Raw genomic sequence first — 18,174 nt, 5'->3', positions numbered from 1 at the left:
ACCAGAATAAGCCACTATGGGAAATAATGAGGCTGTGTAGTCCACTAAGTGGAAGACTTTTTAAAAATCAGTTTACTGAAATATTTTTATCAGTTTTCCCTTCCCAATGGGAGACAAAATCCTAAAAGTAAATAAAATATCCTCCATTCTTAATCTGGACCATGTTGTTAGCAACCTCAGGAGAATTAGTATCTGTGTAGTGGTTCTTGGGGAATCGTTTGTTGCCATAAAAAGAAGTCAAATGAACTTCATTTTTTTTCATTCCTCCTTCAGGTAGACTATAGACAGAAGGCTGCTGCAGCAGGTAGAATTCCCACAAACTATCTCAGAAGAGAGATTGGATCTTCTGATAAAGAAATTCTTACAAGTCGAGTAATAGGTAAGATAGTAAGATAGAGGCATTAACTCTCTTTGTTATGCCTGTGTTAGCATTTCTTCTATCTATATTCTATAGTTCTCTTAAAGTTTCTTACATTAATATTGCCTGAGATTATTTACTTTCTGTATCCCCTCACTCAGATGTGGGCTCCAGGAAAGGAAAAACTATTTATTCACTACTGAATCCTGGGTACTTGTTATACTACCTGGCACAAAATCGGCATTCAATAAATATGTCGATGAAATGAATGAATCTCTATTGAGCATATAAATTCTGTGGCTCGTGCCTCTACTACTCTGTTCAATCTATCCCTAGTATTTTTCATTTTCATATTCAGCATAGTAATTCTTGAAAGCATTATATTCATCAAGTACTGAAATAGGACTATAATCTTTCAAATCTTAAATATTCTGGGATCATTTGAGTTTATAGCCCTTCTATACAGAAGAGCTCTTCTATACAGTTCCTCTATACAGAAATTGTTAGTGTATATTTATATGCATTTTTCAGACACAGAATACCAAGGAAGGATTTTCTCTTGGTCTGCTGCTGGCCTTAAGTCTCTTTCCTCTGCTTATATATGTAACTGATGCCTATGGAACCAGAATAAAAAGTTGCTCCCCAAGTTTAGACTTGTGTGTTCATGCCCTGCTAGCTTTTTGTTATTAGGGCATGGTATATATTAATTAAAGCACTGACATTTATCTATGATCCTTTCAGTAAATCAGTCCAAGGGGATTTTTTTTTAACATATTGAACAGCTAGCTATATTATTTTTCAGCCTGATGTTTAATAGGAGAAAAGGGTAAACTGTAAAGCGACTTTTGTCAGTACTATTTAGTGTCTTTTCTTTCTTTTCTTTTGGCAGATCGTTCAATTAGACCTCTCTTTCCAGCTGGATACTTTTATGATACACAGGTAGATTCTGCTTTAGGTTTATTTGTTTCCAGATCAATAAAAAATTACTTAATGAATTTCTATACTACTTAGGCTAAACTTTAGAACACAAAATAAGAATTTTTGGTAATGCTACTATTTTACATTAAGCTTTTTAAAAAATATTAATAATTTTAAAAATTAATGTTTATTCAATGTCAATTTAAGTTGATACCCGAATTATGAGTAGGAGTTAGCCAACCTAGGAGTGTGGGGGAAGCATTCTGAGCAGATGGAATGGGAAGCACAAAAGTCCAGAGGCAGGAAACAAACTGGTGAGTTTTAAAGTTTATAGAGTGATAGAGGAAGGTGGGGACAGACCCTGCTGGGGCTTGTTAAGTCATATTAGTGTCAGAGGCTAGGACAATCAATACAACTAGTCTTTATTACCTATTTTATTGGGTCCTCTAAACTTCTATTTTATTATATTTTAATATTTTTTTAATAATATTCTCTTTCAGAATAATGACCCATATGCTTTAATGAACTTTTATTTATTTCATAAAAATAAATGTGCCTTGCAAATATACCTTTGCAAGGATGTCACTACCTCAAGTAGTTGTTTTTTCTTTTCTTTTCTTTTCTTTTTTAAGATTTTATTTATTTATTTGACAGAGAGAGAGACAGCCAGCGAGAGAGGGAATACAAGCAGGGGGAGTGGGAGAGGAAGAAGCAGGCTCCCAGCGGAGCAGGGAGCCTGATGCGGGCCTTGATCCCAAGACCCTGGGATCACTCCCTGAGCCGAAGACAGACGCTTAGGGACTGAGCCACCCAGGCGCCCGTTTTTTCTTTTTTAATAAGTCGTTTTCTTAAGTACGTGACATAGGCATATTATTGCAGTATAAAGGAATTCATCAGTTTGTTTTGTATATGCTTATAAACAGAAAACAGTATTTTTATGTTATAGAAATAGCTAACATTTACTAAATATTTTCAACATGCCCAGTATTGTAAATGCTTTACAAATAGTGTTTCCTATAATTTTCAGAAAACCTTTTAAGAAAATGCTATTATTTTTCCCTTTTAAAGATGAGAAACTTTTGAGGCCTAAGTGATTTGCCATAGTCAAGCATGTAGTTATAAGATAGCCAGAAATCAGGGGTTTGACTACAAACCTCATGCTTTTAACCACAGAGTGCTCCTTTATTTTAGCCCAAGATGTTAACCAAAATGATAATCCTCCTAAATCAAGTAGATTATTTTTTAAGTGCTCTGAATTTTTTCCCTTGTACCAGGTACTTTGTAATCTGTTAGCAGTAGATGGTGTTAATGAACCTGATGTTTTAGCAATTAATGGTGGTAAGTATAAAAATCAAGATTAAAATTATGACTGTCTTTTTAAAGGAATGAAATCTTTTTACTTCAGTTCTCTTTTTTTTGTTCTTTTTTTTTTTTTAAGCTTCTGTAGCTCTTTCATTATCAGATATTCCTTGGAATGGACCTATTGGTAAGTTAGGATTTGAAAATAAGAAGCATGTCTTTTCTTGAAATACTAGTGAGCACATTATAGCAAGAGCAGATTTATTAGCTCTGATTTATTATCTCGTAGGGAGTTTAATTAGATGACATTCTAAGACTCCTTTTAGCTCCTTGAGATAGTTTCATCTTTGCCGTAGGTTTTGTTTTTGATAGCAACATGTTATGGTGTTAGAGATTTTATGTTCTTAGATACTTTGACTTCTTAGTTGTCTCTCTGTTTAAGGACTTTTGGTGTGTGTGTGGGGGGGGGATAGGAAATTGTTAGAGTACATAGTCTTTCAGGATAAAACAAGTATGTTTATAACTTACAACTCTTACAAGTTGTAATCATGCAATATAAAAATGATTCATCGAATAAATAATTTTTGAATATCCTAAATGTCAGATACTAAGCTAAGAACTGAAGGAAGAAAGGCAGTCTAGGAATAGTTCTTGCTTTCAACATAAATAGGGGAAACAAACAAATAATTATTTACAGACTATTATAAAGGTATAGTAAAAATGCAAAAAAAAAATGATAGAGAAGGGCGGGTTTAGTCTTTTGAAGTCAGGTTGTCAAGGAGGGCTTCTCAGAGTACTCAACATAAAAGCTGAACCTTAGTAGACTCAAATGGTAAGCATTTGCCTTGGAGAAAGTATAGCCTAACCCAGGAAAAAAGCATGAGCATAATCACAGAGGTATGGAAAAAATAATGTATTTGAGCAATGCAGAGTGTTCCAGTGAGGCTATTAGGTAGGGTGTAGGATGTTCTGTGGGCCTTAAATACCATAGAAATATGGATTTTATTGTAGTCACAATTGAAGATAGGGATTGAAGCTATCACTGGAATAGTGTCTTGAAAACTGAGACTTTTTATTACACAACTGCCGGTATTTTGATATATTTTAGGGGCAGTGCGAATAGGAATGATTGATGGAGAGTGTGTTGTTAACCCAACACGGAAAGAAATGTCTTCTAGTACTTTAAATTTAGTGGTTGCTGGAGCACCTAAAAGTCAAATTGGTAAGTAGTTTAAGTAGTACATTTGTTCTCGATTTTACTCGTAAGTTCTGGCTTCTTAAAAATGCATCTATATTCTTCTGTGTATGTGTGTCTTGTCACTTAGCCATAAAGATTTTTGTTCTGTTTTACTGCTGCCCTATTTTGGTGGTGCTCTTAGCTCATATCAAACGATACCTAAAATTACAGAATGTGATACAACTTTGAGACGTTTGCGTGGCTCAGTTGGTTAAGCGTCTGCCTTCGGCTCAGGTCATGATCCCAGAGTCCTGGGATCGAGTCCCGCATTGGGCTCCTTGCTTAGTGGGGAACCTGCTTCTCCGTCTGCCTGCTGTCCCCCTGCTTGTGCACTCTCTCTGATAAATAAATAAAAATTTTTTAAAAAGACTGATATAACTTTAATTGAAATATACAAAAATCTTTATTTACCAAGACAGTCCTGGTAATTATTTTTAGACCAATAAGCTAGTTTCAAAATTGAATTTCTAAATCTGGTAATAAATTGCTTTATTAGTTTAAATATGTTAATTTAGCTAATTCATCATTCAGAGGCTGTTTAATGTCCTTTGAGGAAAAGGTGACCTATTTCTGGTAGGTAGAAAACTAATAAAGAAGAAATGAACTAACCATAGGTCACCCTCACTCCTTCTAACAAAAATGTCATAATTGCATGAATGGAAATTGGCCTAGTTCTCTTGAAGGAGAATTGGCTTTGATAGACTGACCTGTGTTTGAAACCGAGCAGCTGTCACACAGTTAACTGTGTAACCTTGGACAAATTAATTAAGGTTTCATCAGTTAATTCTGTGTGATATTTGATGTCTGGGACTTTTTGACATGGAATCTTCTGATGTGGGAATAAACTATTAAGCTTTTAGTACTTTTGTGTACAATTAATGTGTGAAACACCTCATTTCCAGCTTCTTTTGGAATATTGGTCTGTAATGGAGATAGAATAAGGTACTATATAGTAGATAAAACACATATGAGTTGTACGTTATCTACATATTAGTTAGGAATTGTGTTGCTAAAGTAAATAAGAAGGGAGTCCAGGACAGTTATAGTGGCTCCATGATATCTTTTTTCTTTTTTTGGGTAAACATTTTATTTATTAGAGAGTACATGCGAGCATTAGCCAGTCAGGGGAGGGGCAGAGGGAATCTCAAGCAGAATCTCAAGCAGACTCCATGATGAGTGTAGAGCCCGTCCTGGGGCTCAATCTCATGACCCTGAGAACATGACCTGAGCTAAAATCATGAGTTGGATGCCTAACCGACTGAGCCATGTAGGCACCCCTGGCTCCATGATACCTTAAAAAATCTAGATTCCTTCCAGTTTTCTGCTCTGCTGTCCTCAAGGTGTGGCCTTCATCTTCATGCTTATGAAATTGCTTTTGGAGCTCTGGCCAACTTACTTGATTTATAGGCAAGAGGAAGAAAAAGGAGGGGAATAACAAAAAGGTGTATGGCAGCTGAGTATGCCACCTTCCCTTTCAAGGAGCTTTTCTAGAGCCCTCAGCTAGCAATTTTCACTTTCACTTACTTCACACCAGGCAGAACTATAACACGTGATTGCATTCTTGACTACAGGGGAAGCAAGGAAATGATTGTTGGATTCTAGCTCCAGAAGGTGAGATTCTTACTGTGGGAAACTATTACAATGTATAGAGAACATCCCAAACATTTGGGGAAGCCATGAAACAGATGACCCCTACATATTTGAGCATCCCAGAAAGGGCCTTGAGTAGTTTACTGTCTCAAGTTTACCTGGTCTGCATCTGAAATTTTTTTTGCTTAAAGTTACAGTGCTCATTACTTTCACTTAGTAAACTGATTTGGCTACTTCATAGGGTCATTGTGAAGATTTGAGTCAGGGTTTGTAAAGTGCCTAGCATTAATACCTAGTACCTAATGGGCGTACTGTTAATACCTGCTGTTATCATTAAGACACAGAAATAAACTTGCTTCTGAATGGTCATAAATACATAGCCTCTACCTGCCTTAGACTTTGAACCCCTCTAATTTTATGGAGATGTTATAGCAATGAATTGAGGATCTTTGCTGCATCTGTGGCATGCTGTAAAAACCCCACAGGCAACTTCTAGCTTTCTCTTCTTACCTCTTGCTCTCTAGATGGATGAATTAGACTCTAGAGACTGCATAAAGCATTAGAAGTTTGTTTTGAGTAACTAGAAGGAGGCTGAGAGTGATTCAGAAGCAGCCTGTAAGACTGGTTTCAGAAATTACCAGCCTCCATTTTATGTCTTTTGCATCACTGTCTCCATGAAGATATTCATATTCATCAACTTCTCTGCTTTCATAACAGTGCACCAAATATACATCTGACTTCATGTCCATGTGTCAAAGTTAATATTGGGCCCAAGTCCAATACCATCATCATGGAACTTCTGGGATACAAAAATACAAAAAAGTAATTGCTGGGGCACCTGGGTGGCACAGCGGTTAAGCGTCTGCCTTTGGCTCAGGGCGTGATCCCGGCGTTCTGGGATCGAGCCCCACATCAGGCTCCTCCACTATGAGCCTGCTTCTTCCTCTCCCACTCCCCCTGCTTGTGTTCCCTCTCTCGCTGGCTGTCTCTCTGTCAAATAAATAAATAAAATCTTTAAAAAAAAAAAAAAGTAATTGCTGCCATTCCATTATTAAAATATTGAGTAATCCAAATCTTTAAAGTATGACCTTAAAGGACAAGAATAATTTCTTTGTGCTGTTGGCTGCTAGATGACTTCAGCAGCCATCATGCTGCACATTCTGCTTGCTTTCAACTGGTAAACTTAATACCACTCATCTTTCTATGTATGCTAGGATATACTTTAGGAAAAAGTAACCAGTAAAACTTTTTAAGAAGAAATTTGTATCTAGAATTCACAGTTTTCAACTAATCTCAAAAATCTTTAATCTTCAACTACTGAAAATGGTTAACAGAGCAATCACTTAAGACAGCCTTTTTTTGTGTAAATTTTTAGTTTACGTGGCAGTGCTGTCCAGTAGAACTCTGCAATGAAGTAAATGTTTTATATCTGAATATGTGGCTGCTGTGTACTTGAAATGTGGCTAGAGTAGTTAAGGAACTGAATTTTTAATTTTACACAATTTTAATTTATTTAAATGCAAATAACCATATGAAGCTAGTAATTGCCCAATTGGACAGCACTGGTCTATAAACACAAAACTGTAAGGAATTTTCTTATAAAGTATTTTTAAAAATGAATAGTCTCTTTTAAATCAACTTATTGAGGTATAATTTACATATGTCAAATACATTTTTAAAAATCTCTAGTTCAGTTTAATTTGGCGAAAAGTGAGAGAGGATGTCATGGGAATATGATGAGAAGAATAATATAAGTATAATCTCAGTATCATGTCAGAAAAGCTGCTTTACGCCTCAAGTGAAGTACTGAAACCTTACCTTGCCTTACCCTCCCCCATTTGTAATATAATCATTTTAATATTCCTCTGCATTTAGAACCACAACAGGCCATGTTAAAATTTTTGCTTTTGCTTCAGCCATCAAACATAATTTAGAAAACTCAAGAGGAAAAGGAAAGCATATTGTATTTACCCACATTTTTGCTTAACAGGTACTTTTCCTTCCTGATATTCGATGGTTTCTTTTTTTATTGTTTCTGTTTAGAGAACTTCCTTTAGCCATTTTTTTAGGGTAGGTCTGCCAGTGACAAATATTCTTAATCTCCATCTAAGAGTCTCAATTCATTCCTAATTATGCCTTCCTTCATTCCTTTATTCCCTAAATATTTTCAGTGGGTATAGGATTTTGGGTTGACAGTTCTTTTCTTTCAGCACCTAACAAATAAAATGCCACTCGCTTCTGGCCTCCATGGTTTCTAATGATATATCTGTTATTTTACTTTTCCCATATGGGTGAGGTGGTGTTTTTCTCTGGCTGGTTTTAAGATTTTTGTCTTTGGTTTTCAGAAGTTTAATTAGGATATGTATTTCTTTGGGTTACCCTGTATAGGGTTTGGTCAACTTCTTGAATCTGTACCTTTATGTCTGCCAAATTTGGGTAGTTTTCTAGCTATTATTTTTCCAGTACTTTCAGCCTGCCATATTTATCTTCTCTTTCTGGAAATCAGATGACACAGATGTTAGATCTTTTTTTTAGTTTCAGAGGTTGGCTTCGATTGTTGGAATTCCAACATACAATACAAAGCACATAAGGAGATGTTTTTTCATTCTAGATTACACATAGAAGCTTTACAAGTGATGATTTAGATAATAAAAATCTTAATGACAACATGATGTGGTTAAACATATTAAATATGATAGTTACTACCATATCTGTGCATTACATGATTTTTGTACAAATTGAGACGGGCCAGATATGACACATGAGTAGGCAGGAGTCTAGCGGCCTGACAGATACCAAAGCCAAACCTGAATAGCAGATTTTACTGGATACCGTGTCAGAAGTGCTACTTAGTGCTTCCCTGCTTTACATAGGAGTTTTACTATCACAAAACCATAAAAGCAGCCTTTTTATGGTAGTATCTATGGTCCTCTAGTTGGCTTACTTGAAACAGTATCACTGCAAAAGATTTCCCCCCACCTGTGCAAGCATTAGACATTGTGACAGTGACAGAATTAAATAGGTCACATCCAATAATTGTTAAACAGAAAACATTTATTGGATTCCTACTATGCTGATATTTTAAATTTCATTTTAAATTCATATTAAAAATAAATACAGCTGTATATTTTTAAAGGTGGAATTTTATGGTATTTGGATTATATATCAAAACTGTTATTTAATAATTAAGCATAGTTTATTTTGTTTCACTTTATTATGAGAAATCCCTTATTAAATTCAAGAAAATTATAAACCTAATTTCAAATATTAAGGTTTCTTTATTCATTTACTGCTGTTTACATTTTGGAAGTATGCTGATGCTAAGGAAAGAAATTAAAAAGGTAGATATACCATTAATAAGCAAAACTGATCTGTAGTATTTATGTCATGTCAAGGTGCAAATGCTATACTGGTAAAAGATTCAATGGCAATCTTTTTTTTTCCCCCTTTTAAATAGTGATGATGGAAGCCTCTGCGGAGAACATTTTACAACAGGACTTTTGCCATGCTATTAAAGTGGGGGTAAAATATACCCAACAGATAATTCAGGGCATCCAGCAGTTGGTAAAAGAAATTGGTGTTACCAAGAGGACACCTCAGAAGTTATTTACCCCTTCACCAGAGATTGTGGAACACACTCATAAGTAAGAATATCTGTACAAAAGAAAATTTGAAGTTGTTACCAGATTTAATTTCCTCTCAGAAAAAAACTTCCCATGGAAGCATAATCCTTGCATTACTTCTTAGATGGCACCATTCTACTTTAAAAGTGAGCGCCATAAATACCAATCTAATGCTTTAAAAAGGATAAACCCAGTTCCCACTTCAAGGGCCTAAGTTTGAATCTCAAATGAAAGGGGGAGGGAGTTTATTGGTTAAGATTCAGATAAGGAAACAGAACAAGGAAAAAGAACAAATCATAAGATATTTGAATATCTAAGGAAACTTGAGGTTCTTGAAAAGAACAAATCATAAGGAAACAAGGAAAAAGGACAAATCATAAGATATTTGAATATCTAAGGAAACTTGAGGTTCTTGAAAAGAAATCAAGTATAACCACCTCTGTATGCCCAGTGCTTAAAACAGTGCCAGCATATAGGCAGGTACTCAGTAAGAATGAATGAAATTACCAGAAAAGCATTTCATTTTATTTCAAATAAATTGAAAAAGTTAATATTTCCCTTAGTATCGGTCTTATAGCCATCAGTCAGAGACTAAAGAGATGTAAACTGTCCCAACAAAACAGTTGCCTGCAGTAACAGCCCAAGTGGATAGAATAGAAAAAAGCAAGAAGTTAAAAAAGAGTGGGGAGAGAAAGTTTATGTGTAAGAAAAATCTAAGGTGAAATAAATTGACAAGAAGAAGGGAGGGCATAGTACCATGTGTGAGTGATTTCCCTGACAGATGGGGAGAAAGAAATTTGGTATATTGTATTAAAAATAGTAAACAGATTAGCTGGGTTAAAGAACAACAAATACCATTTTTAATTCTTTATACAATGCTTATTAAATATTTTAGCTTACTATTTAATATTGCAATTTTGTTTATAATAGTATCATTATACTATTAATAAGAATTATTATGCTGACATTTATTTTGTGCTTAAAATAGACTCACCATGGAAAGACTCTATGCAGTTTTTACTGATTATGAACATGATAAAGTAGGTATACCTGAATTTTGTCTTAAATAATTGTTCTGAGAATTCTTTTTTGTCATAATTCACATAATCTTATTTATGAATTTTTATTAAAAATCTCTAAACAGAAAGCTAAATAGAAACCTAGTTATTTGCATCTCCATTCTCGTTTTGTTGATTAATTCAAGTTTTAGGGAAGTGTGTAAATATATTTGAATGAATTAAACAGGTAATATTTCTTATAAATCAATAACTAGCTCTAATCTCTTAAAAAATACTACCAGTAGAGAAATCTGAGTACTATTACAATGTGTTAATTGTATAATAATGTAAAAATAGAAATGTTAAATATTGCCATGTATACTGAACCTCAGCTATCTTTTAGATTTCCAGAGACGAAGCTGTTAACAAGATAAGATTAGATACAGAGGAGCAACTAAGAGGTAAACTTTGCTTTATTAATTAAAATATTTAAAAGGGAAAAATAGGTTTTTTAAATTTCAGTTGTAAGACCTCGGAGAATCAGTTATTTTCCTTGTTGCTTAGTTTTATCTTTGGTAAATTTGCAATAATGATGCATCCCAAGGTTACTGTTAAATTAACTTCTGTGAGGGATGCCTGGGTGGCTCAGTCGGTTAAGCATCTGCCTTCGGCTCAGGTCATGATCCCAGGGTCCTGGGATCGAGTCCCGCATCAGGCTTTCTGCTCAGTGGGAAGTCTGCTTCTCCCTCTGCCTTCTGTTCCCTCTGCTTGTGCTCTCTCTCTGACAAATAAATAAATAAAATCTTTAAAAAAAAAAAAATTAACTTCTGTGAGGGGCACCTGTGTGGCTCAGTTGTTTAAGTATCTGACTTGATTTCAGCTCAAGTCATGATCTCTGAATCATGAGGTCAAGCCTCACGTGGGGCTCAGTGCCAAGTCCGCTTGAGATTCGCTCTCTCCCTCTGCCCCCCACCCCCTGCTCACACGCATGCATATTTGCTCGCTCTCCCTCTCTCTCTCATTAATAAAATCTTGCACTTTATGAATGTGGTCAGCACTGCACCTGATAGAGTGGGTACCAGTAAATGTTGAATGTTAATATTCCCAATCTTTTCTGGATCAGGTTCTTATATTCTATGATGGGAAACTTTGTATCATGTCATTTGAAAATCTGAAAAATACTCTTTAAAATTCTTAAGTTCTTAATCTGTGAAATTGTAATACTGATAATATCTGGTTTATGGTTATTAAATAGGTAAGTCATCTGCATTTGTGCCTGCCACATACCAAGTATTCAAAAAATGTTAACTGATGCTGTTAATAATATGTGGAATTGTAAAATTTAGATTTTAGAAAATTTAGCTCTCTAGAAATTAAATATAATAAAGGATTTTATTATGTGAATATCAATCACAAACAATGTGTACCAACCATGACATTTAAAGTGTAATTTTTAGGGGCACCTGGGTGGCACAGCGGTTAAGCGTCTGCCTTCGGCTCAGGGCGTGATCCCGGCGTTATGGGATCGAGCCCCACGTCAGGCTCCTCGCTGGGAGCCTGCTTCTTCCTCTCCCACTCCCCCCGCTTGTGTTCCCTCTCTCGCTGGCTGTCTCTATCTCTGTCAAATAAATGAATAAAAATCTTTAAAAAAAAAAAAAAATAAATAAAAAAAATAAAGTGTAATTTTTAAAACTATTCCTGCCTGACGAAGATACAGTTCTTAATATATCTCTCGCTCTGTTGTCCATTTCTTATGTTCTGGTTAAAGTTATATATAATAAACCAAATGCTTGAGAGAACAGTACTTAAGACTCGGCATGAATCAGTTGATAAAGTAGCTTAACATTTAAAAACATAAGCCTAGGTAGGCAGACAGACCTGTATTGAGGTCACAGCTGTATCTGTCACTGCCTGTGTAATCTCAGGCAATTTACTTTGTTAAGCCTGTTTTTTCTTCTTTAGAATGGTGATAATAATAGAATATACCTCCTAAGTTGTTACAAAGATTAAAGGCATTTAAAAAAACATGTATAGTACATGGGTCCTGAAAGAATTGGATAAATGTTAACTAAAAAGGCAACCAGTAGGGATTTGTAACATATAAAGCAAATTCTTTCTCTATTTGCAGACTAAGGAAAGTTCCTAAGGTAAAACATTGAAGGTGATTACTGTTAATCTTAAAAGCGTTACTCAGACCTTTTCATAATATGGCTGGATTTGTGAGTAACATAATACAATAGAGAGCTAATCACAAAGCACTATTGCTGTGATAGAAAGCAAATTAAGGGGCGCCTGGGTGGCACAGCGGTTCAGCGTCTGCCTTCGGCTCAGGGCGTGATCCCGGCGTTATGGGATCGAGCCCCACATCAGGCTCTTCCGCTATGAGCCTGCTTCTTTCTCTCCCACTCCCCCTGCTTGTGTTCCCTCTCTCGCTGACTGTCTGTATCTCTGTCGAATAAATAAATAAAATCTTTAAAATAAAATAAAATACCCCTAAAAAAAAAAAGAAAGCAAATTAAGTTCTCAATAACAGTATGTTTGAGATATAATACTTGTGTCTCTCCTACTTGAGAATATTTATCTACTTTCCTTGCTTGAGGACTAAATAGTTCAGCATCAACTCCCTTGGTTTACTCCCATAGTTAACTGATTTGATACTATGAATTGAAGAGAAATCTTATCTTCCAAAAAGAGAAAACCTTTGTTTTGGTTTGTCTTTCTCTCTATAGAAAAATTTCCAGAGGCTGATACATATGAAATAATAGAATCCTTCAATGTTGTTGCAAAGGAGGTTTTTAGAAGTATTATTTTGAATGAATACAAAAGGTAAATAATATCCTTTTTTGATGGAATTGAAGTATGTGCTTCTGTAAGTTGCCTTGAAAGTGGCAACTTGATCAAAGCAAGGAACTGGTTTTTTTCAAGTAAACATTAAAAAATTATGATCTTTCATATACAGATGTTGAAAAGTGTGTGGATGTGTCTGACTGTTTCTCTGTGGGACTTGTGTGTAGAGCAGTGCTTCCCAACTCTGAATGAACATCAGAATTGCCTGCAGAACTTCTTTAACAGTACAAGTGTATGGGTCACAACCGGAGATTCTGATTCAGTGGGATTTAGTGTAGGGATCGGGTACCTGTATTATTTTTTAAAGTTCTTAAAGTTCCGCAGGTGATACGACACACAACTGGGGTTGAGAACTTCCTGGTAGGAATAAGAGATAATAGGTGATATTTCTGATTTTGATCACTGCTTTACATACTTCTTTCCTTTATGACTATAGGTGCGATGGTCGGGATTTGACTTCACTTAGGAATATAAATTGTGAGGTAGATACGTTTAAAACTCTTCATGGATCAGCATTATTTCAGAGGGGACAAACACAGGTAATATATGTAAAAAGCTATAATTATTTGCTGATTCCGGGTTGCTTAATCAGATCTAATAGAAGCACATTATGTAGACACTATAGATTTTTATCCTATGGAATTTATTAATACCTGATTTTTAAAAAAATATTTTTAACAGCTTTTTTGAGGTATAATCGCCATCCAAGAAACTCCACCTACTTAAAGTGTATGTTTAATAGGTTTTTATGTGTGCACAACTGGGAAACTGTCACCAAAGTCAAGATAATGAACATATCGATCACCCCCAAAAGTTTCCTCCTGCTTCTCTATAATTATACCCTTCTTCCTGGTCCCCTCCTCTTCCCTAGGCAACTGCTTTTGTCACTATAAATCGGTTTGCATTTTTTAGAATTACCTGGTATCTTTATCGTATTTTTCTTTTAATCTTGATGCACAAAATTGAGTCACTCGTACTCTTTAGTTTATGGCATATTGTCATTTTTGGTCTGTTCAGGGCCCTCGTTTGTTTTCTGTATTTAGTCCTATTCTTTTCCCTTACTTTAGCACCTATTCTCTTGTATTTAACATATGTGTATCCAATTGTTTTGTGTATGGTATTTGCTTTATACCTCCTCCTTTTTCTTATATAAATCACTACTTTAATTTTGCCAGTCAGATGGGTACCAGGTGGTATTCCTTGCTTTTGTTTGTATTTCCCTGTGAGGCTCAGGATCTCTTTGTATCATAGCCAGTCACCTTGGTCACTGCATAAATCGGACCGTGGGGGGCTGCACACCTTCCAGGGCTCTCCTGTCACATAGATAGTGTCCCTGAACTTGCGCAGTATGGTGGCCCTGGTTCAGGTTTGCTCTTTTGTGAATTATCTGGTTGTATCCTTTTTTTCCTCCTATATTTAAGTGATTTTTTACGTGTTTTAACATTAATCCTTTTCAGTAACCACAATTTGAATATATTATCTCCCTCTTTATCCTAAGCCTTTTAACTTTGCTTGTGGTAACCTACTCTTTGTCTAGAGTAAACCTGACATCTTTAGTTTTGATGTAGTTAATCCTTCCCTTTTTTATTTTGTGATTTATGTTTTTAAAGTCTTATTTAAGAAATCTTTACTACCTCCAAAGTCACAAAATTAGGCACCTAGTTTTTCTATTAACTTTCTAGTTGTAGCTATCAAATTTAGACAATTAATGCAAGATTTGCAGTTTACTCTTAGATATGGTGTGAGATGGGAACCTCCAGAGTGAGCCAATTTTACAACCCATTTACTAATAATTCATTTTTCCTGTTGACTTGTAATGTCAATTTATCTATATTCAAAGTTTATAAATAGATTTTTTAACTATATTCTCTTCCATTGTTCTGTGAATTTCCTGGGCCAATGTCACAGTGTTTTAGCTACTATGGTTTGTGGGTATGTATTAATAGATGAGAAGCAAATCTTCCCTTTTTATTCTCCCTTGCCCCTCAAAATTGTCTTAGCTATTCTGGTACATTTGTTCCTTCATTTGCATTTTAGTATTATATTAAGTTCTGGGGGGAAAATCTTTTCTTTAGATTGGTATTGCACTGAATTTATAAATTGAGAGAGAAATTATATTTTTACAACTTAAATCACAGTCTTTTCAATAGTCTCACTCTTGATTCAGGTTTTCTTTTATGCCTTTTAATAAATTTTTAAAAATAACTCCATTAAGATATCCTGCATACTTCTGTTAGCTATTCTGACAATCTTGGCCTTTTAAAGAGTGTTAAGTCCATTAATGTTCAATTTAATTATTGATGTGATTGAATGTAGCCTGTCATTTTATTATTTGTTTTTGTTTGCCCCGTTTTTTATTTTCTATTTTGCCTTCTTTTGGGATTAATTGAATATTTTTTTAAATTCCATTTTAATATGTCTCGTTTTTTTAGCTATACCTTTGCATTATTTTTTTAGTGGTTACTATAGAGAATACAGTATATATCCTTAACTTTTTTGTACTACTTCACACACTATGCTGTAGTTGTCTTATGTGTTACATGTACATATTACAAACTCCACAAGGCAGTGTTATACTTGTATTTTAAACAGTCATGTATTTTCAGAAGTTATGAGGGAAAAGACAGTCTTCTTTATTGACCTGTGTATTTATAATTTCTGATGCTTTGTGTTTCTTCCTGAAGATCCTAATTTCCATCTAGTATTGTTTTCTTCAATCTAATGAGACTTTCTCTACTGTTGTCTTGTGGGCCTTCTGACAACAAATTCTTTTATTTCATTTATCTGAAGATGTCTTTATTTTGCCTTTATGTACAAAGAATGTTTTTTGCAAGACTTAGATTCTGGGCTGGTGCTTTTTTCTTTTAGCACTTAAAAGAATACTCTACTCTTTTATTTTTTATTTTTTTCCTAATAGAAAGTCAGGATGCATCCAAATCATTGTTCCCTGTTTACTATTTATTGTCTTCATCTGGGTGCTTTCCAGATTTTCTTTCTGTTTTGTTTTTCAATAATATAACTATGAAAAGTGTAGTTTTCTTTGCATTTATCATACTAAGAGTTTCCTGAGCTTGAACCTGTAAATTTGTGTCTTTCATCAAACTTTAGGGATTTCAGCTATAATTTTTTCAAATATTTTTTCTACCTTAGTCTCTTATCTTTCCTTATGGGATTGTAAGTATATATGTTAGTCCTTTTGAAATTGTCCTGCAGGTCCCTGAGGATATGTTTTCCCTACCCCACCCGACACCCCTTTTTCTTTGTTCTTTAAATTTGGCAATTTCTATTAATCCATTTTCATTGACTCTTGTCATCTCCTTTCCATCATAAAATAATGTATCTTTCATTTTTAGAATTTCCATTTGTTTTTCTTTATATCTTTGAGTATAATTATAAGAGCTATTGAAAATCCTTGTCTGTTAATCCAACATCTGAATTAGCTTGGAGCAATCTACTCATTATCTTTTCTCTTGAGAATGGGTACCATTTCCTATTTTTCTGTAGGTTGTATCCTGGATGTTGTGAATGATGCATTGTTGAGTTTGGATTACATTATGTTCCTCCAGAGAAGACTGGATTTTTTTTTAAATAGGCAGTTTTATTGGCTGGACCTTTACTTATTTTTTTAAACTTTATTTTATTTAAATTCAATTAATCAACATATAGTGTATTACTAGTTTCAGAGGTAGAGTTCAGTGATAGATCAGTTGCATATAACACCCAGTGCTCATTACATCACATGCCCTTTTTAATGTCCATCACCCAGTTACCCCTTCCTCCCCACCCCTCCCCCCTTCCAGCAACTCTGTTTGTTTCCTATAGTTAAGAGTCTCTTACGGTTTGTCTCCCTCTCTGATCCCGTCTTATTTTATTTTTCCCTCCCTGGCTGGACCTTTATTGAAGCTTCCTTTATAGCCAGGTTTTACAAACATATCTTCCTCTTCCTGTCCTCCCTCAGTACTTGGAGTACAGTGCTTTACATATGTAGTCTGTGATGTTAGATCTTTGGATTACTGAGATTTGTACATAATTCTCATATTTATAGAATTAATAAATGTTTACTGTATTAAGTAGCATGGCAAGCGTTGTATAGAATTTACTTATCCCATTCCTTTAATAGCTAATTGGGTTCTTGAAATATTTTTAGTTTTCCTCTTCATTGTTAGTAAATTAAAGCCTGACAGTTTTTTTTCTTATTACTTTAGGTGCTTTGTACTGTTACATTTGATTCATTAGAATCCAGTATGAAGTCAGACCAAATTATAACAGCCATAAAGTAAGTTATGTTATTTGTTAAGCTTTAAAGTATGTTGGTATGTCCTAAAACATGTTTCATATGTTTTAAAGTAAGTTATGATGTTCCGCTTTATAATTGAAGCTCATGTAGTATATTATTATTCATTATTACTTTTTTAAACCTATTATTTCTGTACTTTATTTTTTTGTTTACATAATAGTGATTTTTAACATGGGTACATTCACTTTAGTCTCTATCTCTAGAACCATTCCTCAGGACAGATATGGGTAGGTTTTTCTGTTATAAATAAGAGAGTAAATAGATAAACAAGAGTCTCAGTTGCTAGAAAGAATCTGGAGGCTGTTAATAAGTAACAAAGGCTTACCTAATCTCAAGCCACATTGAAATTTATGTTCGGAAATACTTGGCTCTCCTCTGTTCCTAAAGAGTCAGTAGTAAAATCCTGTTCATCGATTTCAGATGATGAGAATTTATGTTACAGTCCTCACCAGCACTACTGCATCAGCCACAATTCTTTTCTTTGCTCAGTGCCTACCAGGGTTGCTTCCCTTTCCCTTGGTAAAGGTCTCAAGACCATAAGACTCTGCCTTCCTCTTCCTACTGCTCAACTGATGAGGCTAACCCCCAGTATCTTCAGGATAGCATCACTAATTGTTTTTCACACATCTGATAAAGTTGACAGTGCAACTGACTGCAATTGACAGTGTGTATAGGTGAGATTGTTATTGTAATCATAATCCTTTTGGGGGAGCTCTTAAACTTTGTATTTTAAATTCCCATCTGAGCCCAAACTTGGTTGCCCTGCCCTTCTTCTTCACTTTGACTCCTTTCTCTTCTAAAAGGCAACACAGCTTCATAAGAAAGAGCACTGGTCTTGGCCAGGGTAACTCTTTATGTTCTACTTAGGTCTGTAACCTATGTAAATGAGAGGGCACGTATCAGTCAACCATGCTGGCCTTTGGTTTCTTCATCTTATAAAATGCAGGTGCTGTGCTAATGATCTGTATCCTCCTTTCAAGCCCCCAGAATCTGTTATTCCTTTGTCT

General features: G+C 34.9%; 1 protein-coding gene and 1 long non-coding RNA gene across 3 annotated transcripts in view; one reads left to right on the top strand and one right to left on the bottom strand.

Moving 5' to 3' along the window:
• The window catches only part of PNPT1 (polyribonucleotide nucleotidyltransferase 1), a 44,824-nt gene that overhangs the window by 8,218 nt on the left and 18,432 nt on the right, over positions 1-18,174 (top strand). For both annotated transcript variants that reach the window (XM_026485610.4, XM_026485602.4), the window contains exons 4-14: positions 274-379; positions 1,248-1,297; positions 2,551-2,614; positions 2,715-2,762; positions 3,684-3,797; positions 8,860-9,046; positions 10,014-10,065; positions 10,427-10,484; positions 12,753-12,849; positions 13,307-13,409; positions 17,076-17,146. In XM_026485610.4, coding sequence (XP_026341395.1) covers positions 274-379; positions 1,248-1,297; positions 2,551-2,614; positions 2,715-2,762; positions 3,684-3,797; positions 8,860-9,046; positions 10,014-10,065; positions 10,427-10,484; positions 12,753-12,849; positions 13,307-13,409; positions 17,076-17,146 — 950 coding nt within the window. The remainder of the gene's footprint in view (positions 1-273; positions 380-1,247; positions 1,298-2,550; positions 2,615-2,714; positions 2,763-3,683; positions 3,798-8,859; positions 9,047-10,013; positions 10,066-10,426; positions 10,485-12,752; positions 12,850-13,306; positions 13,410-17,075; positions 17,147-18,174) is intronic.
• The window catches only part of LOC113245427 (uncharacterized), a 427,039-nt gene that overhangs the window by 396,457 nt on the left and 12,408 nt on the right, over positions 1-18,174 (bottom strand). The window lies entirely within an intron of this gene.

This window comes from Ursus arctos, unplaced genomic scaffold (genome assembly GCF_023065955.2).
Source record: "Ursus arctos isolate Adak ecotype North America unplaced genomic scaffold, UrsArc2.0 scaffold_8, whole genome shotgun sequence".
In the NCBI taxonomy this organism is placed as follows: Eukaryota; Metazoa; Chordata; class Mammalia; order Carnivora; family Ursidae; genus Ursus; species Ursus arctos.
This window is presented reverse-complemented; position numbering and strand designations above follow the sequence as displayed.